We start from the raw sequence: 25,237 nt of genomic DNA, 5'->3' as shown, positions 1-25,237 counted from the left end.
AGGAAGGAAGAGACAGAATAAGCGTCAACAGCAGCATCACAACTCTTCATGTGTCATTCTAACATCAACAGTAACACACACTCACACACACACACACACACACACATTGACATGCACACACTGAATGCCTTACAGTTCGCAAGACGGAAACGCTTTAGAGTAGACCATAAGTTTCAGTGCAGTCAAAGGACCTAGCCATTAGTTTGAGTTGTTATCCATGTTAAAGAGAGCGGCCACTCGTCTACAGCTGTGGTTTCCGAGACAAACTGGGTGATTCAAGTCAAAGGCAAAGTGGATCCAGAGATCTGTGCCACAGTCCCTCATCCATCCCGGCCGCCAGCAGCAGGAAGGTGCACGCGCACACATCCCAGCACGTGGCCATATTTATACACACCACGCCCACCGTCACCGCCCCCTCTGCAGAATAACGGAGAATATCAGATGCTGTTTGTTTAGCATGTTCTACTGCTGAGCAATGTTAGAACGTTCTTTTGTACAAAGTACAAGTAAACTTACAATTCTTGTATTTTATTTTTCTATGATTTCCAAAGAGATGTTGTAGATCTTGCACACTGTAAGAGGCAGTTACAGCGAATATTTATTTGCAAATAAAGATGAACAGTTCTGGCGGTTGGCTGCTCATTTAATTTGGTTTCGATTCTTTCTTTCTTTTCTTTTTTTCAAATCTGGGGCCGAGCAAAGACAATCGAAAGCGACATTGATTCAGTGGAAGAAATATTATCTTCTATCTCTCAGGCTGTGAAACACTGTTGTTATAGTGGAGGAGAAACTTGAAGAACTTTAACATTTCATCACAGAGACAGAGTCAACGCTGCAACCAGGGCTCAACTCACCTCACTGTTCACAGATGTGCACTCAGAATATACATATATATTATATATATATCATATATGAAAATGCCTTAATAAAACACATGTTTTTATCATTTCTTTCCAGAGATATGAAAAAAAACAACTAAATCTAACAATATTATTGTCACGTGTATTTAACTGTGTTTAAAATGAAGCTCAATCGGGGAGACTCTCTTGAAGTCTCATTCATTCACAACTCTTCTCCCTTCCTGCCTCGTCTAATCTGCTGACTCTTGAATGAGGATGCTAATCCAATCAGATTTTTGCCATAATCTTCTTTAGCCAATCATGTCGTTGCTGTGCACTTTCAATCTGTTGTTCTCTCTGCCAGCTGTCATTTCAGTGATTTGCTGTCTCCCTCGTTCTCCTCAGTCGCCTCCAGTCTCCTCATCCAGAGTCCATTTGAGTTCACTCCTCTCATTCAGCTCTCAACCACCACCAGTATCTAGACCCCGGCAGGTTTCCCATAGTATTCAGCCTTTCCCCCTTTCAACTTTGATCACATCACAAAGGGTCTAAGCATCATTTATATCACATCACTCATCGATTCTCACTGTGCACCGTGATACATTTAATTAATTCAGTCTTAGTCTTCAACAGGAAATTTACATAAGCACACGTATCTTATAACCAAGAGATGGCGCTGTTGGACCAGTGAGTATCTCAAGAGCTGCCATGTGATGAGTCCAAATTCAATTCTTCTCATTATAATCGAGTTTTAACTTTAGATATTTAATTCAAAAACAGATGTCTTAGCTCAAGTTGAATTTTCACGATTATTATGTTGTCTTATGAGTTTATTGTGACCATGATCCCTTTTCTGATTTTGACACTTGGAAATGTATCTGGGAATGTTGCTGCTTATTTGTTGTAATTTAAAACAAAGCTACCATCTGTAACAGATGGTTTGAGTCTGATAGTAGCACAACAGACAGATTGACGCACAGCTACTTTTGTTTTTTAATTGACTTCAGAAGATGCCAGAGCTGCTGCTGCTTTTTGTTTTTATGTCTTCAAGGGGCCGATATAAGATGGTCCCCTCTGACAGAAAATGAGCTTTAAAATAAAAAAACAAATGCATTAGATGAGGGGGGGGGGCCTGGGAAGCTCCATTCACCATGATCAGGTTAGCGGGTGGTTCACAACAGCTTAATTCGCTCCCTAATAGGATTACCTGTCACAAGCTGGGATGCCCAGGCGGCACCTCAGCGTGTGACACGACTCTCTGCGAGTGGGGACACGCTATGCCACGGCTATTTTCGATTTTGTCACTTCTTTGAGATTTTTCAGATGGAGGTCTCATAATTACCAGGGCTTGGACCACCTAGGGGGTTATGTGTTTGACAGTGTAAATGGTGAAGAGGAGGTAATAACACAGTGTCATGGGGCTGCTGGATAAACTGTCGGGCTGGCTCGGCCTGAAGAAGAAAGAGGTCAACGTGTTGTGTTTGGGGCTGGACAACAGCGGCAAGACCACCATCATCAACCAACTGAAGCCGGCTAATGTAAGTGCACGACACTGAGGCTACGTTGTGAGTTTAGTGTGAGACCTTTCTTCATGTAGTCCTGACCTGTGAGCGCACAAAGACTTGTTATACAAACACTAATCTTTTTTAACACAATGAGAAGGCCTTTCAAAATCTTCATTTCACTGCAATCATTCACTGATTGCTTGTTTTCAGCGTGCGAATCATGTAGGCCCATTGTCAGAGGAGTGGAAACATGTTAGTCAGGTAAAGCCCATATCATACTCTCCTCATACAATGTACTTGTTGACGTACTATTGCCATTACTTGTCTGTTTGTGTGTGTGTGTGTGTATGTGGGTGTGTGGCCGCATGCAGACCCAGGCACAAGAAATAGTCCCAACAATTGGCTTCAACATTGAAAAGTTCAAGAGTTCAAGGTAGAATCCCACCAATATTAAAATGTGTTTCAACCAACCTTCATTATTAATGTATTAAATGACTGAAGCAGCATCATCCTGAGCTGATCTCCCTCCTCTCCCTCCTCTCCCTCCCTCTGCGAGCAGCCTGTCGTTCACAGTGTTTGATATGTCCGGGCAGAGCAGATACAGAAACCTGTGGGAGCATTACTACAAGTATGAAACACACAATGTGCCCGGCACTCATACTAAATATTAAATACATATTAGCAGGGTTGTGTGTCAGTTGTAACGTCTGTGCTCCTGTCCCCCCTCAGAGAGAGTCACGCCATCATCTTTGTCATCGACAGCGGAGACAAACTGAGGATGGTCGTTGCCAAAGAGGAGCTTGATATTTTTCTGAACCACGAGGGTACAAAACACATGAATTCTGTCGCAATGATTTTGGGAAAAAAGCACATTGTGGAAACAGTTTCCAGTTCATTTAGCCTGACATGTTTACAACGCCTGCAGGATACTGTTTACTAAGATATATGTTGGACTATAGAAAATATCTGGCATGGTTTAGGCTTTATCTGTAAAATAATGGAGACCACCCTTAGATTAATTATCATCATTTCTTTTTGCAAAACAATATAATGATTATCTAGTTTGAGTTCTCTATTGTAAATCTTTACCCAACAGACACACTCCTGACAGAATTTACATTCTTTGCCTACAAATGCAAATGTTGAAATGTAGCTATCTTGAAACTATCGTCCCAAACTGACAATAATCAGTATCAGTCATCATTTTATCTTTTGATATTTTCTCTTGGCCATGATCTCAATAGCGAACATGTGTTTCTTATCACCCAGATATCCGCAGCAAAAGGATACCGGTATTGTTCTTTGCTAACAAGACGGACCTACGGGACGCCATGTCTTCTGTCAAGGTCTCACAGATGTTGTCGTTGGAGACCATCCGAGACAAACCCTGGCACATCTGGTAACACATCTGTCAAATACGTCCATATGAGGCTGCACACTGTCCAAAGCTCCAATGTTTAGCTCAGATTTCTTGTGTCTTGGGCTTTACAGTACTGTGGTCATGTGGCTACTTTATTCTGATAATATTCACCCTGATGAATCATCTCTAATGAAGGTATTTGGGTGCATTTTGTTGGTAACTTGGTAACTTCCCATCAAAAACATGTTGTGCTTCCAAAGCTTAAAGTCTTAAACATTTACTCTGGTCTTTTTCTGGTTCTGTTTCCTATTTCTGTCCGCTGCTCACAGGTTAAACATTATTGGGAGCAACACACAAAGAGCAGCTCTCTTTCATGTGCATGAGTTGTCCACCCTGTTTACTCATTAGCCAGATGGGAGGCAGATGGATTAAGAGCTAGAAAGCTTTAAACATCCAGGATCCCAGAAATGTCATGAGAAAGCAAACGTGTACCACGAAGAGATTAACTCCTTGACATCTTTTTTTTTTTTTTCAGTGCCAGCAACGCTATCAAGGGAGAGGGCCTCCAGGAAGGGCTGGACTGGCTGCAAGGTAACACGGCGGATAAATCAGACTGTCATGCTTTGGTCTAAAGAGAACATTTCAATATCAATGTTCAAATGCTGTCTGAAGCCTTATTAAGATTGTGTCTTTTCTTCCCATACTTGTAGAGCAAATTTCACAGTAAGTATCATGTTGCTGTCTAGTGTCAACATGTGAAGTGATTGTTGTTGTAGATTGTTTGTCAGCGTCCTTCTGGATAGGATTTAAAACATGGGAGGTCCCAAAAACAATACTGAGCTGAAGAGAATTTTTTTTGTCATTTTTAAATCACTCAACCTCCGCTAGATAAATCCCATCCCAACGTGGTCTGTGTGTTGTATATGTTGTGGTAAACGTTTTGACCTTTGTCCATTTTGAATGTAGATGCACTGATGCTACTTCAAACATAACACATTCCAATTTAGCGCATGGTTAATAAGGCTTATTAAGTTAAGCTTAAAATATAATCTTTTTCATTTTATGTTCAAACTTCAATAAGTGTGACTGTTGCTTTTCATTTTGAACCCGTATCCAAACAGATATGAACCAAACACCAGGCTCCATAGAGAATTGTTCATTTTTTTCTTTTTTTTTCTTAGATCACATCAAAACAATGAACAAATGAACGACTGAAAGGTTTGTGACCGGGGACGAGTCGTGGATGAAGAAATCTCAGTCCGGTCCACCTAACGGAGTATTCATCACACTTAATGTTGCAGGCCTTAAACTTCAATGTGAAGTAGCCTAGTACTTCCTGTTCATGCTAAAAGTTTGACACCATGTTTCTTTAAAAAAGTACTTATAGTATAACTTGTATGACTACTGTGTTTAAACGTAAAGCTCTATGTTGTGCTCACATGTTATGAGTAAGCAAATGTAAACAGTCAGAATGTATTGCTTTTAAATAAAAACATTGAACATTTTTATTCATAACATTTCTTGAAACTCCTTTACTGATTTCTTTTAAATGCTAATGCCACCACTGAATATTGTTCTAGCTGGTGGCTGTTAAAATATGTGCTTGCTGTGCTTCTGTTTTTTCAAATGAAGACAAATTAGAAATGAAAATATATCAGTTTAATAAACTATACAAAAACAATGTTATCACTATATCACAACTATATTTACACAGAGAGGAAATGTGAATAAATAGCATCAAATAAATATTGTCACTGTTAATGAATAAATATTAAGAACTGTTTATAAAAATCCAAGATGTTAAAGGCGAACAAGATATTGAATTGACTCAGATGTTACTTGTAAAAATAACTTTGTTTGTTTAAATAATTAAGCAAATGCTATCTTGTTTATAGCATTTAGTGAACTGTCAGCAAAATGCATCCTCCTCTTTATCTGAACTTTCAAACCAACCATGGCAACACCACCACTGTTCTTAGGACTGTTGTAAACATCTTATCGCACGCTTTCTCTCTATAGTTACTCTCCTTCGTTATTGCCGTGTCTTTCTCCTCCATCTCTTCTTACTCTGCTCCACATCGTGTCACTTTCAGTCCTATTTCAGCAGCATGTGGAGGAATTTGGTGTGGAAACGAGCGCTGGACTCCATGAGGATACACAGGGTCTGGAAATTCTCCCTGTCTCCAAGGTGGTTCCCTGGAACACATTGTGTTATGGAAAAGGTCACTCACCTGAAGGTGTGTGAACCACAGGTTTAGAGAATACAACTTCAAAGTGGTAGAGAGTAGGAATGGGCATTCGATTAAATTGTTTTCGTCGATCGTCGGGAGAGTTAATGACGAATTTTCGATTAATCATTAATATTTTCAAGTTAAAAAACTAACTTTTTATAAGCTACATTAAAATGCAGTGAAATTGAGATCTTTATTACAAGATGAACAAAATATGCGCTGCCGTAATCTAAAGCAGCGGAGCCGACAGCTAGAAGCCGGTGCTACTAAACACAACTGACCCTCGTTTTTTTTTCCTCCAAAATAAAATAATAATAATATAAAAAAACATATAGCTTCGCAGTATTGGCAGTGAACCAAGTAATTTTTTAACTCAAAATGGTCCCATGCAACACTTCGCCATGACCTCTTCATGTTTACTTTGGAAATGGAACTACACGGTAACTCGCAGCCCCCCGTGGTCAAATGTGTAATTAGCGAATTTCTCGATGAAAAAATTATTTCATCGACGAAATTCTTAATGATCAATTAATCGATCGTCGATTAATTATGCCCATCCCTAGTAGAGAGAGTGGTAGAGAGTTAAGAGACTAAATAAATGAAATAAACACTTAATCAGGGTTCATACACATTTTGACCATTTCCATGACTTTTCCATGACTTTTCAATAACTTTAATTTCATTTTGTGAAATCTTGGTGTATACATGAAAAAGTGACAAAATGTACTATTTAAGCTAACCATGAGAATTTCAAAGCATTCAGTATAGCTTAAATTACACAAATGAATGAGACAATAGCTTGATTGAGGTCTTTTTTGCTGTTGTAACCCAGGTACTTTTCCATTTGTAGCCGAGCATGGTTAAATCTACACTTCCCTGTTATAGTGCATTATCCCGCCTATTTCCCCACTGAAGTAGAATGAGTGAGTATGCTTGCTTATATTTTGAGATTTGTTTTTTACAAAAATAAAAAATGAATAAACGCCTCTGTCTAACATCATGGAATAAAATATAAACTTTCAAAGTGCCACTGCTTACCTATGACATAAAAATCAAAGAACTCCCTGGTGACCTCTACGAACATGCTCTCCAGTGTTTGGATGAAGTGGAACTTTTCAGGAGTGGTGTTAAAGATGTTACAAAGCTGTCGTACCAACTTCACCGCCCAGCTCATGTGGTAGCCCTCCTTCTCACACACCTGATGATGAAGCCACACAAAACAGAAAACTATATGATGAGGTTTATGAAAAATGCTCTGATGGCACGGAGATGTTTGGTCTAATATTCAACAACTAATCATGTGTTCTAACTGCATTGTATCAAATCAAAAAAAGGACAATGATGACAGATTGGATTTTCAATTAGAGGCCAATAAAAGCCTGATATGGGACAGTATGCAGCCGATGATCTCACCAGGATCATGTAGACGATGAGTCTGGAGATCTCCTGGAGGCGTCCGTTCAGGGCCTTGCTGGCCAGGACGGTGTAGCAGAGATTGCTGCCGCACAGAACCAAGAGACGAGCCACGTTCTCCACATGCCACGGCTGGGGAATGACTGCACATGATAAAGATCTAAATATCTGTTTCACAATATATACATTCATCTGTATCATATAAATATTGAGAAGTATTAACCCCCTGTTCCGACAGAACATATACAGTCCAGAGTTAACACATTGACATTTCAGTCAATTGCATTTGCACTCTCGTTCTTTCAGTCACTATCCAGAGCTTAGGACAGTGAGGGAGCTGGAACATAGATCAACTGGTAAATCAGATGCTCTGCCTTGCAGCTCAGCTCCCTCTTCACCACAACGGTGAAGTACAACACCTGCATTACTGCTGACGCCGCACTGACCAGCCTTTCCATCTCCAGATCCATCTTCACTTGTGAACAAGACCCCAAGATATTTTAACCCCTTAACTTGGGGCAGCATATGTATCTAAATAATACTATACTATGATAAATACCAATTTAAATACTGTGTCATTTTGTGGTCTGTCTATCTGGAGGTCTACAACATGAACACATTTAATAACCACTGAAGTATCATACCGATGAGCTCCTCCAGGATCGCCAGCATGGATTCGTTGCTCCAGCCTTTAACTTCTAGTTTGCCTAGCAGCAGGAGGATGGCCTGGGCCAGGTCCCACAGGGTGGTGTGAGGCAGCCCTGTCTCTAACACACCCTGCCAACCCAGTGTACCTGCATATAGAGAGAAACTCACACTTATAACTCTTCTACATAGATATTTAGGGAATTATTAGAAAGATTGCAAAGAAAAACTTAGCAAAGAACAACAGTTTGAACAAGTTCTCAGGGTGTGGCTATAAACAAATCAAGAAACATCAATCTCAGCAAAACAAAAATCTGTCGAAAAATTAGGGCTGTTCTCATTAAGTCAAATCAATTGATATATTTTACTAGCTGTTATTAAACAAAGAGTTTTAACAGTGATCCTACCCTCAGGCAGCTGTGGTCCGTAGAGGATGAACAGCAAGTGAGCCTGGGTGACCAGGGGCCAAGGCCTCAGAAGTTGTGTGAGCCAGAACTGACACTCTGGCTGGTTCAGCCACGGATCCAACAGAACCTGACGACAGAACAGACGGAACTGCACCTCCTGGTACCTCCTCACCCCTGATGTCAGACATTAAGAAAGTAAGACAACATTTCTCCAGGATTTCACAAGCCTCATCAGGAGAAGTCCCAGAGAAGAGAGGAAACACTGCTATTGGCTCATCCTCTTCTCTGTTGTTCAAACAACTCAGACTTAAAATTAACTTCTGCTCATCACTTCCTTCACCGCTCTGGATCTGAGGCAGGGAGACTGAAATGAACGACATGCAAGTATTACAGACTGGACACAGTGGGTTTGATGGAGAGACCGTTCAGCTCCAGCCTCTTCAACACTCAGCAGCGTTTTCACACCAAGACACACTTAACACACACCTGGTTTTGCAGCGATAACTGCCTCCACTTTTTGCAGCAGGTTTGTGAGCTCACACAGGAAGTTGAACACTCTGTGACACTCCAGCTCATCCCAGCCTGAAATCAGTGTCTTTAAAGGGACGGGACACAAAAAGCAAGAAAACAATTAGTCTTGATAAAGTGTATTTATTCTTATGAGCCTTATGACATTTTATATTAAAAAACAGATGATTTAGATGCATAATCTCTGCCTGGTGCTGCACTTCAACATGTCACTTTACTAGGCTCCAAATAGGGGGGTGCATGCAAGAAACATTATATAAGGAGATAAGAGGAGGACCCCTTCGGGTTTGATGGAGTCAGCCTGCGATTATGTTGCTTAGCTGTATCTGAATTTTTATTTCCTTTATTTACAATGAAGGTTTACTTTATTAGACAATTTCTAGTATTTATATGAGTCTCTCATGAGTCTATGAGTCTCTCACCTTGAGAAAGACACCACAGCTGGAGAAGCCGATGCAGTTGGGAATTTGACACAGCTCTAACATAAAGCAGGGAATCTGAAAGAAATCATTGGGACATTTCTGTGAGATTAATATGCCCATTTAATACCATCAACAATAAGTATGTAGGCTTGTGCAATAGTAACACATGTAATAATGCAAATTAGAATCATCACGGTACTCTTTACTAATCATTTTACTGCTTAGTGCTGTTAACAAGGAAAACAATTAAACCAGGTGTAAAAACTACAACAGCTGGATACATACTCTGCCTACAAATCGAATGATGAATCTGACATTCTCAGAGCAAAGTGATTTTTCATCTCCACTTAATGAGTGAAATAAGCTTGCCTTAGCTAGACAGCCGATTTCTATTCTCTTTGGCTTCCATCAACATAAAAAGAGATAGAAGTACTTCACACAATATGCTGTTCTCACGTCTAAACACATTTCTTACCTGAGAGAACGTCTTAAAGATAAACTTCAACCTTTCCTTTGTTGGTAGGAGAAGTGTGCATCTCTTGAATAATAAACCTGAGACAGTCAAAAAAAATGCATTTTATTTAAGTAAAAAATTAATAATTCTGGTCTCTCCCATTGTTTCATTTCACAGCTTCTATCCCTTGTATAACTGCTTCATACCCAGTTTTCTGTAGTGTCCAATAGTGGATAACTGCTCCTTGCAGGTGGAGTGATGAAAACTTTGGTTGATCATTTTATTCTTCCAGGCCATAGTGGAGATGTAGTCCAAGATGCATTGGGTGATTTCTTTGGACACCATGCTGAAGACACTGATCTCCAGCACTGACAAGAACAAGCATGTTCATTCACAAAAATGTTTTGAAACTGGTGCAAACGTGACAGAAACTACTAATGAAAGTGTTTCTTTGATAAACATATAATCACTACACTAAACGTTCTCACCTGACAGCTGATCCAGGATCAGGTTGAACACCTCCGGTGGGAGTGTGTGGGGGGAGCTGCTGCTGCTGACCACCTGGCTGCGGGTCCTGATGGTTCTGGTCGGGGCAACACTCCTCCTGTGCCTGCTGTACATCAGCGTGTACCTGCTTTCATTTCTCAAAGCTTTCTTCACCATGACCATCCTCACAGAGTCCACTGCAGAGTTAAAGAACACATTAGCTAACTTAGCCAAAACTCCTCTGACTACTACAAGAACCAACTCGGCCAAGTCACAAGCTAACCGAGCTAGCGCTAGCTAAACTGAACTCTTGACAAACTAACACTGGCTAACTTTATGAACGCTTCTATTTAAGTAGTGGCAGAAAAAAGTTAAACACATCTTACTGATACTATAAAGTTAGAGACGGTTGATGTCAGCTGTAAAAGTGAGTCAGCTCTGTGTTAGCAGCCTGTTAGCTCTCTGCTAGCTTTGTGTTAGATTTGTGTTAGCTCTGTGCTAGCTTTCTGTGATGAGCCGCTCACTGCGGCGCCAAATGATCAAGTGTAGTTCACTGACAGTAGAATAAACTTTAGTCTCTGACTTGTTTCGTCTTCCTGTAAGAAAACGTTAACGAGTTCAAGTAGTTTAAACAGTTTTCATGAAGTATTATTCACAAACTTACCTTTCGCAGGTTAATGGAACTTATTAAAATGTCACTGAAGTACAACAAAGTACTAGCGCTGCATAAAAGGGAAATAAACGAACAGATTTCCAGAATAAAGTCCCAATGTTACAAGAATAAACTTTGTAATACTATGAGAAGGAAGTTTATAAATGATATGGTCGTAACATTACAAGGAAACAGTTTTACTATTACAAGAATCAAGTTGTGATGAAGTTATTATGTTACGACAATTCATTCGTAAAAGTACAAGAGTACATTTTTAATATTAGAAGAATGAAGTCACAATATAACAAGAATAAAGTAACATATTAAGAGCATGAGGGTATAGTATTACACTATTAAAGTCATACTAGAACATGAATAAAGTTGTTATATTACAAGAATTAAAATGTTTTATGAGAAAAATGTCAAAATATCCAATACAAGAATAAAGTTGTAATGTTAACGTGTGATATTGGAAGAATAAAGTAGTAATATTTCAATATTCATTAAAAAAAATCCTTGCTTTTCATTATGGCCCTAATACTCTGCACTGTAATAATATCAAAAACAAAGAAAAGCATAGTTAGCTAATGTGAGAAACAACATACAAAGCTAGTGTGTGTCTGTGTGTGTGTGGGGGTGGTCTTCAAAGCAGGCCGCTTCTGCCTTGAGTTACTCTTCTGTGTATACACATCATGAAAAGGGTGTGTGTAGTGCAGAGAAGTTTGCAGCTTTTCAAACCTCTGCGCAGATAAAAGAGACTTCAAAATAAGAAAGGCCTGTGTTACACGGTCGACATGGCCTCGCTGCCCTCCAGCAGTGTGTGCTTCAAAACCAGCTATGCTCAGCTGCTAATCACAGGATTACTCTGCTCAGCTAAGACTATTAAGTGTTCTACATTCAAATGGCGTCTCCCACAGGCGGACCTTGGAGAGGATCATCCCTGCACTACAGGGCTCTGACAGAGAGCTGAACACTACACAGAGGACCCAGGAGAAGGGCAAGGAGAAGACTCCTCTAGTGCCCTGACAGGATGTCACGGTGGGCTGGGACAGAGAGATAAGAACCACCAAGCGGGAAGATGGACTTGGAAGATGAACTCAGGATAGAAGTGAAGCTTTGACTGACCTCACCTGGCTGCTTACACAGTGAGTACATTACCACGAAGTCAAATGTGACTGTCCACTTGTACATGTCTGATGATTACGTGAATTTGTAGGCTACCTTATGAAATCGGCATTTCACTCATTCTTCCCTTGTATTTTCATTGCTATCCACAGATTCAGGATATTCAGGGAGCTGAGTTACTGGGAGTAAACCAGCCCAACCAGTGAGGACAATATCTCCTCTGTCTATCTCTGCTCTGCCTCCGACAGTTGACATCCGCCCGGTTTATCTGTCGGGAGCAACATGTCAGCAGCAGTGCTTTCTCTCATGTCATCTCTGACATGATGCTCCCGGCACTGACAGGGATAATGCCAATGATAATATCTCGCCAGTCATTTATTTGACAGGCCAGACACACACACACACACACACACACACACACACACACACACACGCACGCACACACACACACACACACACACACACAAGCATTGTGCTTGTCAGTTTAAGCAGAGGCAGAGACAGAAGCAGCTGGTCAGTGTGGAATCAATGCCACTGACCTTATTTCTCTGGAACTCCTCCAACTATGTCTCCATCACTTAGGACGAGTGTGCCGCCTGGACACCTGTGACCAAGGCTCTGTAGTCCTCATGTAACCCTGTGGGTGAGTATCCAAAATATGGATGGAATATTAATTCTACATCATAGAAATTGCAGATGATCCAAATTTCATGTTTCTACAGTGACTTTGGATGCGAACCAAAATGAATCAAGATGCTTGTAGCAGCTTTGCTTATACAGTTTATGTCTCCGGTGTAGTCGATCATTAAGGCAGCACAATGAGGCCTGTATCTGTGATATTTACAATAAGAGGTCCCAACGGCACCAGGTCTACCACTGAAAAACAATCAGGCTTTATAAACAGCCTCTGCTCTCTGAGGAAGTCTAAAAAACAATGGTTTGTTTTTTCTCTGGTTCTTACATTTATAGTGCTTGCAGGCAAAACAGGCTATTTCTAATGTAAGAAGTATTTTTAGCTCCTTTATGTTACTATTGTATTTCTTGGACTTGAGTTGTCTTTGGTGTAAAATATTTCGCCTGCTCATTATTCAGTATCTTTTCACCCAGAGAACATTTTGTTCAAAACATTGAGGAGGGACAGTAAAGTAAATGCTTAACTACCTATTTTGTTTCTGCGTGGGGGGGGGGGCATCATTACTTGAGGCCTGGATCTAGGGGGACACAGCTGTGGAATATGTGTGACAAAAGTCCCAGATGATGACGGAGAATAATTGGACATAATAGAGTTTGGCCCATTAGAACAACAACAATCTCTTCCTGCCACAGTCTGGAGCCCCGCTCTGTCATCAACTCTCTCAAATACCCTGCAGAGCTGGGAACAATGTTCAAAGTTAGTGGTTTATAACAGCGACTCTCAGCTTGGGCGCTTTCTGTAAATGTTTAATTTCCCCTCTCTCCCTTCCTGGGGGGGGCGTACAGAGCTCGACAAATAGCCTGCTGTGGTTTGCCCTCCTGAGGGGAGCGTTGAGCAGGTGAAGCCGAACAACGCTCTCATTAGTTACAGATGCAGTCATCTGCCACTCACCGGAGAATGATGACAGAATACTGAAAGTTTCCACTGCTGTCTCTGCCTGCGCTCCTCCAGAGACACTGACTCTGTGACTGGATGTCAGCTCGGGGGAATTTGCTCCACTGCTGGGGACCATGCCGATGAAAGGAGGAATCCAGCCACATCTGCAGCCTGGGGGACTGTAGCTTGGCTCCAAAAAGTGCTCAGTTTCATGTGGTGCAGATAATTAAATCATCATTTTCTTGACTTCAGTTTATATTCCTGGTGATTGACATACACAGCTTTTTTTCCCAGATTGTCTCCCAGTGTGTGTACATGCTCATCAGCTGTGACCGTCTCTTTGTACTTTGCAGTTTGAGCGTCTGCCCGACTGAAACAATCATGGCCAGCATGGCGGTTCAGCTCCTCGGCTTCTTCTTGGGCCTGCTGGGGTTTGTTGGAACCGTGGCTGCGACTCTGCTTCCCCACTGGCGCAGCACTGCCTATGTGGGCCCCAACATCATCACAGCCACCGCCTACATGAAAGGCCTGTGGATGGAGTGTGTGTGGCACAGCACTGGCATTTATCAATGTGAGGTGTATAGATCTCTGCTGGCACTGCCACAGGACCTGCAGGTACTGCATATACACCATTTAGTGACAGCATTTACATCAGGCAACTGAAAGTATCATGTGTGCATGTATCATAATGTATTTTAACCAAAGAAAAACTGAAATTTATTATAGATTAATGGTTTTGGTAATAGTTTGAGCAGAAATCTCGTCATGCTCTAGTTACCTCTTCAGATCATTTTCATTCCAATATTGACCGAACTTGAGAGGCTGGCAGCCACCTTAGAAATCATTTTATTACATTTTACAGACAAAACAGTTTCTCAGATTTATTGGGTAAATATTCAGCATATTATTATTACCCATTGCCTGTTGATTTACAGCAATTGTATATTGCAATGCCAAGAATGGTGGATGGAAGTATTTGAGGGAAACCAAGAGATTTACAATTAAGTTACAACTGTGTGCGATGTATTCAATAAAACACTGAACAAATTCTTAAAACAAAATTATGTTAATGTCCAAATCCAAATGTGACTATTCTAGAGAAACTATGTGTTGATGTATTGATTAACCAGTGCTTTGACTGATTGAATAATGACCCTGCTACAGGACAAAGTGCAGTGAATGGATACAGACTCTCTATAAGCTCGAATAAGTTCTGCCCTGTGTTTCAAATCTGGCTTTACTTTCTTATTGTTTCTGGTCTCACATTCTGCACTGCTGTTTGTATAAATACATGCACAGTTGAAACATTTAAAATAATTTCCCCACCTATTTTCACTTCATTTACCCCTAATATGTTTTGAGGTCTTTGTCTCGTAAGCTTTTCTTTTCACTAACTGGGCTTATGAGTGACTACAAATGGAAATGACCTTGCAGCATTGTGGTCATAAGAGTTCAGGAAATACGTAATGTTTAACAAAGTTGGCTCTGGCTAAACAAAAACATATTCAATTTGTTTGTTTAAGATTTATTCACAGACAATGCATTATGTAATCTTCCATTATAATGTTTTGGATCATGGTATAGAAGAAAATTTGAAATCCTTATCAAACCTCATCTGAACGAACTGTTATAATAAGCATGTCTAAGTACTGTACTGTCAGGTTTTACAGCTTCAGTGTTTCTCATACACTGGGTAGTTGGTAGTATTGCGTCATTTTGTGGCAAACTTCTAAAATGTGAATTGGCATAGTTTTAAATCTTCACATTTTAAGCAGCTCTCATGTTATTCAGGAATTTCCTATCTAGATGATAAGAAGCTACTTTCCCCCCCCCTAATAAATGGGGGCTTGGAATCCTCAGTCTAAACATAACAGCCGGTTCAGTCCCAACTCTAAAAGTGTTTGTTCTCCTCCACATTAGGCTGCCCGGGCGCTCATGGTGCTCTCCTGCATCACCTCAGTCCTGGCATGCCTGGTGTCTGCGATGGGGATGAAGTGTACCCGCTTCGCACGTGGCTCCCTGATCAAGTCTCCACTGGCCATGAGCGGAGGCATATGCTTCCTCTGTGCAGGTGTCCTCTGTCTAGTCACCGTATGCTGGACCACCAATGATATCATAATGGACTTCTACGACCCCTTCCTCCCCAGCGGGCTGAAGTATGAGATGGGCCTGGCCGTGTACCTCGGATACGCCTCAGCCTGCCTCAGTCTGAGTGGAGGGCTGGTGCTGTGCTGGAGCAGCTGTGGTGACAGGTCACGGAGTCAACCTCGTATTCAGAGGAGTCAACCATCATCGCCTCCTCCTGCCTTCAACCACATATACCCCCCTGCTCCACCATACAAGCCCCCTGAGGCCTTGAAGGACAATCGTACTGCATCAATTAGCTCTCTTTCCAGCAATGGATACAGGCTCAATAACTATGTCTGAGACAGGAGGATATACGAGCACAGTCACTTTGGGCATGGGAGCTGTGTCCAGTCTCCAACACTTCTACAACTTATTTTTTTTGCCTCCTACCTACCCATAAAAAAGGGGATATGGAAATGGACCTGTCCCTCACATTCCTATATTTGACCAATAAGGAAAAGACAACTTGACAAACGAACTTACGCCTGTTGGCCAGCTGTTACACACCCAAAAGACCAGAAGGTGGCAGCAGAGTCCTGCAACTAGTCACAAAGATGGACTGTGTCAATTCCCATTTTCTATCTTTAACACCCATGATAATAGTTTACCAGTTGTTCTGTCATCTCCTTATTGAAGCCCATTATTTAGTTTGGGGTAACTCTTTGTAATAGTGAATGCTGTACATCAGTATTTATAAAACAAACACATTGTATTTAATGTCTGCATGCGTTGTGTTTTAATCATTTTATGGCCCACGAAAATGAAGGTGAGATTATTGTTAGATTCTAATAATCTGAGGCATACATAATGGATGGATAGATAGATAGATAAATAGACAGACAGAGAGAGAGAGAGAGAGAGAGAGAGAGAGAGAGAGAGAGAGAGAGAGAGAGAGAGAGAGAGAGAGAGAGAGAGAGATCCCTTACAAATCTATTCTAAAACGGCAGCCAGTGTAAAGAGGCTAAAACCGGGGTATGCTGTTGCTCATTGTTTCTGACTCACTTCGCTGAAATCCCGTCTTCTGATTCGCGTACATCTTCTAAAGGCCACTAGATGTCGCTAGAGGTCCTCTGAGAAGTTATTCATTCAGACTACGTCCTTTGTTTAGATAAAGCTGTTGGTTGATGTTTAGCAGTAACACACAGTCTGAATCTTTAAGCCGTGAATGTGAAAGTTATTTATGACTCATCTTTACAGCTTTTTCAGACTGTCTGTCTACCTGTAACACAGTGGACGCGTCTCTCTGGCTCATTTGTTAGAAAAGCCTCCAATTAGGGGTGTCCTCTGTCTCACAGCCTGTCAGCCACACAGACACTAAATTAGAGGAGGTGTCACAATAGCAGCAAGACATTTTTCATATTTCCAGCAGTCACACTAGAGGAGACTTTTGTTTATACCAAGGAGCTTTACGATTGTAGCTCTGTGTGTGTTATAAGAGTTCCTATTGGAACTAGATATTGTACGAAGCAGCTCCTGAAAAGTGACTGACTTATTTTCACACTTTCAAATTAGACATAAATAGCATATGCCACATTTTCTTGAGGCAAAAAACAAACACTCCTTTTTGTATGTAGACCACAAATTCACTTATTATAGCCTAAATGTTGGAAGTGGGTTTTCTCATTTGTGAAATGTGCACTTCTCTTTTCAGCACCATGGAAAGCAGACTGAAGTTAACGCCCATAATTCGGTATTTAAAGTAGCACATAAGTAAGAGAAGGGATTGTTGCTGCTTTTCACCTGTGGTTTTGTGGATAGACTACAAGTGGTAACATCCTATACTTGGTAAAAATACATGGCAGCTAGATAAAGTGCACAAATATTATGTCTCATATGTTGAAGATACTAATAGTAACCACCCTTTGAGCCACCATTGACTCTTCCTTATGACGTGAGTCTATTAATACAGCTAGGTGTAGCAGTTTTAATGTTTTAACAGCTTGGGAGTGGATTGATGTAAAGGCGTCAGAGTCCTATGCCGGGTAATAAACTAAAAAGTAATCCCACGCAGGCCTCTCCATCCTCACAATTACTATCGAGCAGCCAGCGTTTGGAGAATAAGCGCGATGCTTTAATCGCGGAGCAAAGCGCGGATACCCTTTGCGTAACCATCATCATAAATCAGGCCTGGAAAAAGTAAAGGTTCTGTCCATCGCCAATATGATATTACGCTATTGGAAATCTTTCCCGGGAGAGCGCGTGCGTCACGCCGCTTTCTATTAGGTGCTATTTTCGTCCCGCTCCTAGAAGACATTCATCCACCATCTATACCCACCGTGACAGCACCCAATAAACCCACCACTCCCCATTCATCTCCACCCACCTCCACCCTCTCTCTCTCTCTGTCCCTCCCTCTCTCTCACGCACACACACTCCCCCTCTTTCTGACGAGCATTGGTGACTTAAAAAACAACATAGGAGAATTGGGTTTGCGCGTCCAAGAGGATTTCCTTTTGGCACCTTTAACATTTGACCAACAGAAAAATCGTCTTTGACATCTTTGACACTTTTTTCAAAATCTTCTGATTCTAGTGATCATTTTCTAACCAGCTTCTCCAAAGGAAAAAGGTAAGATCATGTCAGTTTATGAAAGTACATCCTTTAACTAATATGTGTTGGCTGGATGTTTAACTGCATTTGACCAAAGTGACAGATGTTGATTTAAATGGAAATCAATAATGCAATGCCTGCCTCTTGGAACCATGGTGTCAGCGCAACGGGGTAGCTGGAAACCTCAGGTGTGGTTGTACTGATGCAGCAGAACGGACATTAAACCCGTACACGTCAGTTCTACACCCCTTTGGTCAATGGTTTTACTGGTTAGTCTCACCTTTGAAAGCATTTGACTTTTACGCACGGATTCTCTAGAGAAGCAAAAGCGCCTAGGTCCAGTTTTTTCATATCATATTTGATTACAATGTAGCCTCGTGCATTTTTTAAGGATGAAATGAAAATTAGAAGACATTTTGTGGAGTGGACCAGAAGGATAATTGGAGTAAGTATGTCTGTAAGTGAGGCGACACAGCGCGCAGAGAAGATGTTCAACTGTCTTTAAAGTTGGACACGGAGACGTCAGTGATGTTTATTGATCTCATCTGATCAACAAGCTCTAGTTCTGTATTTTTCTGATTCACATCTTTTGACCTGATGTCACACGATGGAGAACTGGATGTTCCTCTTCATCAAATGAGCGCGCTAAGGTATGGCCACTCGTTCTTGTCTAAAGAACAGGAGAAGATAACAGAGAGAGTAGCACATTTTTTTTAATTAATATTATAAATCAAAGAGTTTTTCAGCCACCAGTCGGTCGTGTGTCTCATGATTGTGTTAAGTTAGTGTTACAGACTATTTGGCCATGCATGTTTATTTGAATGCTGAGACTTAATCGCAATTGCTTGACTAAACTGAGGCTGTTTTCTTGACTCAGAACATTTTCTTCCATAATGATTCAACCTTTTATGATTTAATCAATGCCTTGAGTTTGGCAAGTCTTTGGTTTGAATTATGTTGATACAACTTTGGTGAACAAGGAATTTAAAACTGTCATTTAGGACATTTTCAAAGGCGTGAGGCATTTCTGTGCGTAAAATTTAAAAATTACGTTGTATTATATATACATAGACAACAAGGAATTATTTAAGGACAACATTCAGAACCTTTAACTGAGTAAAAAGTCAAAGCTGGATCAAAAACAGTCTTCAGAAATGTTTCTCATTCTTTGTTGTTTGTTTTACTCCAAGGCTCTCTCAAAGAGATTCCAGTCCTCCGCGCGCACTAGCACTTGATCCCGGCGGGAGGACGCGGACGGAGGGAAGATGGCCATCCACGCCGAGGGTCTCGTGGCTATAGTGATCTTTTATATGCTGATCCTGGTCGTGGGGATCTGGGCCGCGTGGAAAAACAAGAACTCTGGAGTTGGCGAAGGCGGAGAGCGGAGCGAGAGCATCATGGTCGGGGGAAGGGACATCGGATTGTTCGTCGGTGGATTCACCATGACCGGTGCGTTGGTAAACTCCGGGTAGACTTTTAAAATATGTGTTTGCTGGAGGGAGCTGACAGTGTTCTGTGTGTGCATTATGTCCTATTTGGGTGTTATATGAGACAATACATTTCACCAAGTTCTTCTTTTACGCACGGACAGCACTGGAGCCACAAACACACTATGATCTATTACTTAACTCAGCATTGCATTTATTACATTTCAGCGCATTTACAGAATGAATGCAACATGAGATGCACCAACATTTCATACTTGACCGTTTCAATATCTTTTATTTTACGTGCTTGTGTTTATATTTTTCTTGTTCGCAGCCACTTGGGTGGGTGGAGGCTACATCAACGGGACAGCGGAGTATGTCTACCTGCCAGATTACGGCCTGGCCTGGGCACAGGCACCCTTTGGTTATGCTCTCAGCCTGGTAGTAGGTAAGAAACAGTCTCCTTAATTATACTGTATACAGGCAGTGCGTAAAAACAACCACATGCAATGTAAGAATGCTAGAGATGCTGTAAATGTGAAGACCTGAGGTTTTTTTATATAACCATACCAGTACTGGATGAAGCAAAAACATTGTCCTTCAAGAAAATCACTTATTACTCTTATAACTATAAATTCCACAAGGATAGTGTGTCAACCAGAAATAAAAAGATTTGAATTTCTATCGGATACACACTATGCTTCATGGGCAGCACCACATTTACACTTTGTGTCAACCTGTATGGGTTGACACAAAACTTTGTTGAAGATGCTTTCTAAAATCATTTATTATGCTGTTTGTCTGCCTCATGTTAACGCCTGACATGAATCAGGAGGCCTTTTCTTTGCCAAACCCATGCGCTCACGTGGCTATGTCACCATGCTGGATCCCTTCCAGCAGATTTATGGAAAGCGGATGGGGGGCCTGCTCTTCATCCCCGCACTGATGGGAGAAATCTTCTGGTCTGCAGCCATTTTATCTGCCCTGGGTAGGTGGTCTCTGGGTGGGATCTCTTCAATGGCATCGAACCCATAACCCCCTAAATGACTCAATTATTTGTTTGCATCACTTTGAGTTTATTGTGTGGTAAATGACTGTGTTAGCTGAACTGAACGTGTTGCCCTGCAGGTGCCACACTGAGCGTGATCGTGGACATCAACATAAATATGTCTGTAGTGATCTCAGCACTGATTGCTATCTTCTACACACTTGTTGGAGGACTCTACTCTGTCGCATATACAGATGTGGTCCAGCTCTTCTGTATCTTTTTGGGCTTGGTGAGTTTTACTGAGACTAACGTTTCTTTTTTTTCCTTGACTTGTGAAGCTGTAATTGGCCAATTTAGATTTTTAATTTGACAATTTTCATGCAAAAACTTCTAAAACATAAAAAATATCCAATCTAATGACATCTACGCAGGAATAATTGAATTTACTGAAGCAAGATTATCCAGTCTTGCTTCAGTAAGGAATACTTTGTCTTCCTTGTTGAAATCAAAGTATTTTGCTGAAATCCTAATGGTATTTGTATTCTCATACGCTCCTCTCCACCAGTGGATCAGCGTGCCTTTTGCCCTGTCCAACCCTGCCGTGTCAGACATCACTGTTTCAGCCAAGGAAGCAATCTACCAGTCAGCCTGGCTGGGGAAGATTGAACCCGAGGACAAATGGCTCTGGGCCGACAACTTCTGTTTGCTGGTAAGAAGAAACATGAAAACGCAGTATATAACTGTAGAGGAAGCTGCATACATATTTTGATTTCACCTGAAGTACAACATGGGAGGGGGTTAAATTAAGTATTTAAAGTGGTATTCAAGCACAGGCTCCTTCTAAAGGTGAATAACAAGCAATCAACAGTATTAACTCGAAAATCTCAAGCTGTTTCTGAACTAAGACGTTCTGTGTTGCTGGCGTCGTAGCTGACTGATACTCATTGGTTGGCTGTCTGTATTTACTATGGTGTTTCTGTTTCTAGATGTTGGGGGGGATTCCCTGGCAGGTCTATTTTCAACGGGTTCTTTCTGCCTCTTCAGCTACCTACGCCCAGGTCCTTTCCTTCATCGCCGCCTTCGGCTGCTTGGTCATGGCCGTCCCCTCTGTCCTCATAGGAGCTATAGGGGCCTCCACTGGTGAATACATGCACACACACACACACACACATGCACATGCATCACTACACTGCAAGCTGCAGTATGTGTATATACCCTCATTGATTAAGCTGTTAATGAAACATCACAAGACAATCGAAACATCCAGGAATCGGATCCTTTATTCAAATCGGAAAGTTTGATCAAAGCAATGCCTCCCTGGGCTGTTTACACGCCGGCAGCTTTTTTTTCAGATGTGTAAATGCAGATGCATACAGTGTCTGGAGGGTAAACAACAGCAGACGGATACAGTCACGACGGGAAGGGGAGAGAGCCATCAGACCATGCTGATGTAGTGAATATTACATCTGAAGAGGCGCTCATTAATCTGGTCCATCTGACACTGTTTCATGTATAACTGAGACTAATCATGTGCTGCTTGCAAATAGGGGGATCAGGGGAGGGAGCCAAAGAGTGTACATATCAAGGATGGAGTGAAGGTTGAAAAAACAGGGCAGAAAGATAGAGGGATGTCAGAGGGTTGAAATGCAAAAGGGAGGAATGAGAACAAATGAATTGGAGAACTCTTTGGAAAACAGTTTGAGTTTGAGTTAATGCTCTGACATATTTATGTCAGAGCAGGAAGGAATAAATGTGAATCATGTCCTATTGAAGTCAGTCTTTATCAACCATTGGTCACTGATAAGTATTCAAAATATTAATTTTATAATTTCAAAAAATAACTTTCCAAATGACAAGTTGGTTTTCTCTGATAGATCATCCTCTTCCTCTCCTGTATTTAATCGTCTATCAAAGTGTTTCATCAGAATCAATGACTTGCTGCAGAAATGAATCATCATTAATGAAATGATTATTAATCACATTTACTATTAAAATGCAATCAAACTAATGTCTTCTGCGACACTGTTGCAGGTGTTGTGCTTTCAAGGTGCCTGTCGGACCATTTGTAAACCAGTGTATTAACCAGTTTGTGGTGCATCGATGTCATGTTTTCAATGAGTATCTATCATTTCTGACTTTCCTTTTATTACCTCGACTTTTCTTTTGTCATCTTGCAAACAGCCCAGCCTGATGTAATAAGCACTGCCGTAATAAAGCACAGAAACATACGGAAAGCTTGTGTCAACAGAGTGTATCGTATTAAGGTCTCAAAACCTAGCCTGTTGTTTGAAAAGCTGTAAGGGATTAGAACAGATATTTTTATTCACTAATCAGTCCACTTAAAACTCTGCAAGTTGGCAAAGAATGGTTTTCATTTTTATTTCTGTTAAAACCCTAAGTTTGTGCAATATTGCCTTATACATGTTGCTGTATTTTGTGGTGTTGGTGTGAGGTGTAAGTTGTAAGAGTTGCTTACATTTCCAACTTTCACAATATTTCTTCAGATTGGAACCAAACTACTTACGGTTCCCTTGCTCCGAAGGATAAAGACGAATCAGACATGATCCTTCCCATAGTGCTGCAGCACCTGTGCCCATCCTACGTCTCCTTCTTTGGTCTGGGGGCGGTGTCGGCTGCGGTGATGTCGTCAGCGGACTCTTCTATTCTCTCAGCCAGCTCCATGTTTGCCAGGAACATCTATCAGCTCGCCTTCCGGCAGTCGGTAAGAGTGCCAACAAAAAATACCAGCACTCAAATGCATAGTTTAAACATCAATAAATCAATAATCTTTTCATCCCAAGTGTTTGAGATGTTGAAAAAAAAATACACAACAGCACAGATTGAATAAACATTGAATTTACCGTCTGTGTCACATATAAAACCAAGCACCAGACTTTACCAACAATATGAATCTATCGAATAAACTAAGAGATAACATGTAATTTGTTGTTAGCCACCCTGGTATTATGGTTCTGGGGATAGCAGTGTTCACCAGTTTGTCATAAACATTACATCTGCCAAACATAAGCACGCTAAGCTAGCAGCTCTCTGAGACTGTTCTTACGCAAGTTATTACTTTTAGTTAAATTCTAACAGCAGTATACTTACATTCTCATTATAAGATTGTAAGTATGCTGATGTAACCTAAGAAGAGCCTGAGGCTAGGTGTATACACCAAATGTGAAGCAAATTTTCACGTCGGGTTTGGGCGCAGGACCATTCGTGTGGACTTGCATTGCTTGCTCGAGCACCGCGTAAACACACGCCGGGAATATTAAAGTGCATCACTCACATTTCACATCTATTATGTGTCGGGAATGACGTGACAATTGCGTCTATTCGTGACTCTTCTCATACCTCCTGGTTGTCAATCTTGTCTTCTCCACATTTCAATCGTCCTTCTTCACTCTGTCGTTCCTTTCTTCTCTCCTACAGGCCTCAGATCGTGAAATAGTTTGGGTCATGCGCTTCACCATCTTTGTGTTTGGAGCTCTCGCCACTGCTATGGCATTGCTGACAGGATCGGTGTATGGCTTGTGGTACCTCAGTTCCGACCTGGTCTATGTCATCATCTTTCCCCAACTTCTCAGTGTGTTATTTGTCAAGGGCACTAATACCTATGGCTCTGTGGCCGGCTATGTCTTTGGAATGTTGCTGCGTATTGGCGGAGGGGAGCCCTACCTCAAACTCCCCCCCTTCATCTTCTACCCTGGCTGGGTGACCCAGACGAAGGTACACCACCTCACTGGTGACGTTGAGTACTTTGTCCAGCAGAGGTTTCCCTTCAAGACTGTGTCCATGTCCGCATCCTTCTTGGCGAATGTGGGCTTTTCTTACCTGACAAAGTACCTTTTCGAAAGTGGTATTTGGTCACACAAGTACGACTTCCTGGACGCTGTAGTGTCCAAGCATAGCAAGGAGATCATGGACAAGGCTACACTGGTAAGCAACCATGACAACATCATCCTTTCAGAGATGGCTCCCGTCAAGCAGGCTCTGAGCGCGTCACTCGCTGGAACCTTCATCAACACTGAGGTCCTCAGTGATGACGGGGAATCCAGTCCCGAGGATTTTCACAATGAAAAATAGACAACGAGGGCACAAAGAAAACTCGAACCAAGGATTATGAAAAAGAAGGAATTGTCAAAGAGGCATCAACATACTTCAGGAAACTTGCTACTGCCGCACTGGAAGTTGAATCAGCAGAAATCTTCTCTGGCTTTCGAGTGACTCCACAAGTTTGTTTTTTTGCTGATGACGTGGTGCCTCCTACTTTTTGGGAGATTCCTTGCCCAGAAACGGGGGGTAGACTGTCAATCAGCTGTGTTAAGTAGACCATACTCAGTGTTGTCTTTTATCATGACTGGGTATCCAAAACCACATCAATCATTTTAATTTAAGTGCTGCTACAGTAATCAGAGGAACTTTTACAAGGAACATACAGAAGGCCTATATGAGGAAGTCTACAAAGGTTTGTAGTGGGACATGAGAATTGTGCAATATCTAAC

General features: G+C 41.4%; 4 protein-coding genes across 4 annotated transcripts; 3 read left to right on the top strand and 1 right to left on the bottom strand.

The window, feature by feature from the left end:
• The first annotated feature begins 2,254 nt into the window (after window positions 1–2,254).
• Window positions 2,255–4,919, top strand: LOC128456442 (ADP-ribosylation factor-like protein 6). The gene is made up of 9 exons (XM_053440625.1): window positions 2,255–2,377; window positions 2,555–2,605; window positions 2,716–2,777; window positions 2,904–2,972; window positions 3,074–3,168; window positions 3,614–3,743; window positions 4,240–4,295; window positions 4,415–4,427; window positions 4,886–4,919. The coding sequence occupies exons 1-9, from the start codon at window positions 2,255–2,257 to the stop codon at window positions 4,917–4,919; spliced, it is 633 nt and encodes a 210-aa protein (XP_053296600.1).
• Window positions 4,920–5,799: 880 nt separating this feature from the next.
• Window positions 5,800–10,473, bottom strand: LOC128456384 (F-box only protein 47-like). The gene is made up of 10 exons (XM_053440534.1): window positions 10,293–10,473; window positions 10,011–10,172; window positions 9,826–9,902; window positions 9,351–9,425; window positions 8,887–8,995; window positions 8,401–8,574; window positions 7,993–8,142; window positions 7,349–7,491; window positions 6,974–7,133; window positions 5,800–5,900 (listed from the first exon to the last, which is right to left on the bottom strand). The coding sequence occupies exons 1-10, from the start codon at window positions 10,471–10,473 to the stop codon at window positions 5,800–5,802; spliced, it is 1,332 nt and encodes a 443-aa protein (XP_053296509.1).
• Window positions 10,474–14,018: 3,545 nt separating this feature from the next.
• Window positions 14,019–16,064, top strand: LOC128456281 (claudin-14-like). The gene is made up of 2 exons (XM_053440374.1): window positions 14,019–14,252; window positions 15,558–16,064. Exons 1-2 carry the CDS (start codon window positions 14,019–14,021, stop codon window positions 16,062–16,064), a joined length of 741 nt encoding a protein of 246 aa, XP_053296349.1.
• A 3,515-nt stretch (window positions 16,065–19,579) lies between these two features.
• Window positions 19,580–24,818, top strand: LOC128455481 (high-affinity choline transporter 1-like). The gene is made up of 8 exons (XM_053439152.1): window positions 19,580–19,763; window positions 20,076–20,189; window positions 20,574–20,729; window positions 20,870–21,018; window positions 21,295–21,438; window positions 21,716–21,869; window positions 23,234–23,451; window positions 24,165–24,818. The coding sequence occupies exons 1-8, from the start codon at window positions 19,580–19,582 to the stop codon at window positions 24,816–24,818; spliced, it is 1,773 nt and encodes a 590-aa protein (XP_053295127.1).
• Window positions 24,819–25,237: the final 419 nt, after the last annotated feature.

The sequence above is a fragment of the Pleuronectes platessa genome, chromosome 14, assembly GCF_947347685.1.
Source record: "Pleuronectes platessa chromosome 14, fPlePla1.1, whole genome shotgun sequence".
NCBI lineage: Eukaryota > Metazoa > Chordata > Actinopteri > Pleuronectiformes > Pleuronectidae > Pleuronectes > Pleuronectes platessa.
Note: the sequence above shows the minus strand (reverse complement) of the source record. Positions and strands in the feature narration are given on the sequence as shown.

Coding starts and splice junctions, on each gene's coding strand:
- LOC128456442 (XM_053440625.1), top strand. CDS start 2,255: ATGGGGCTGCTGGATAAACTGTCGGGCTGGCTCGGCCTGAAGAAGAAA. Junction 2,378..2,554: donor ACCAACTGAAGCCGGCTAAT/GTAAGTGCACGA, acceptor GCTTGTTTTCAG/CGTGCGAATCATGTAGGCCC. Junction 3,744..4,239: donor GACAAACCCTGGCACATCTG/GTAACACATCTG, acceptor TTTTTTTTTCAG/TGCCAGCAACGCTATCAAGG.
- LOC128456384 (XM_053440534.1), bottom strand. CDS start 10,473: ATGGTCATGGTGAAGAAAGCTTTGAGAAATGAAAGCAGGTACACGCTG. Junction 8,575..8,886: donor AGTTATCGCTGCAAAACCAG/GTGTGTGTTAAG, acceptor GTCTGACATCAG/GGGTGAGGAGGTACCAGGAG. Junction 8,143..8,400: donor CGGACCACAGCTGCCTGAGG/GTAGGATCACTG, acceptor CTCTATATGCAG/GTACACTGGGTTGGCAGGGT.
- LOC128456281 (XM_053440374.1), top strand. CDS start 14,019: ATGGCCAGCATGGCGGTTCAGCTCCTCGGCTTCTTCTTGGGCCTGCTG. Junction 14,253..15,557: donor CACTGCCACAGGACCTGCAG/GTACTGCATATA, acceptor CCTCCACATTAG/GCTGCCCGGGCGCTCATGGT.
- LOC128455481 (XM_053439152.1), top strand. CDS start 19,580: ATGGCCATCCACGCCGAGGGTCTCGTGGCTATAGTGATCTTTTATATG. Junction 20,190..20,573: donor TGCTCTCAGCCTGGTAGTAG/GTAAGAAACAGT, acceptor GACATGAATCAG/GAGGCCTTTTCTTTGCCAAA. Junction 23,452..24,164: donor AGCTCGCCTTCCGGCAGTCG/GTAAGAGTGCCA, acceptor TCTCTCCTACAG/GCCTCAGATCGTGAAATAGT.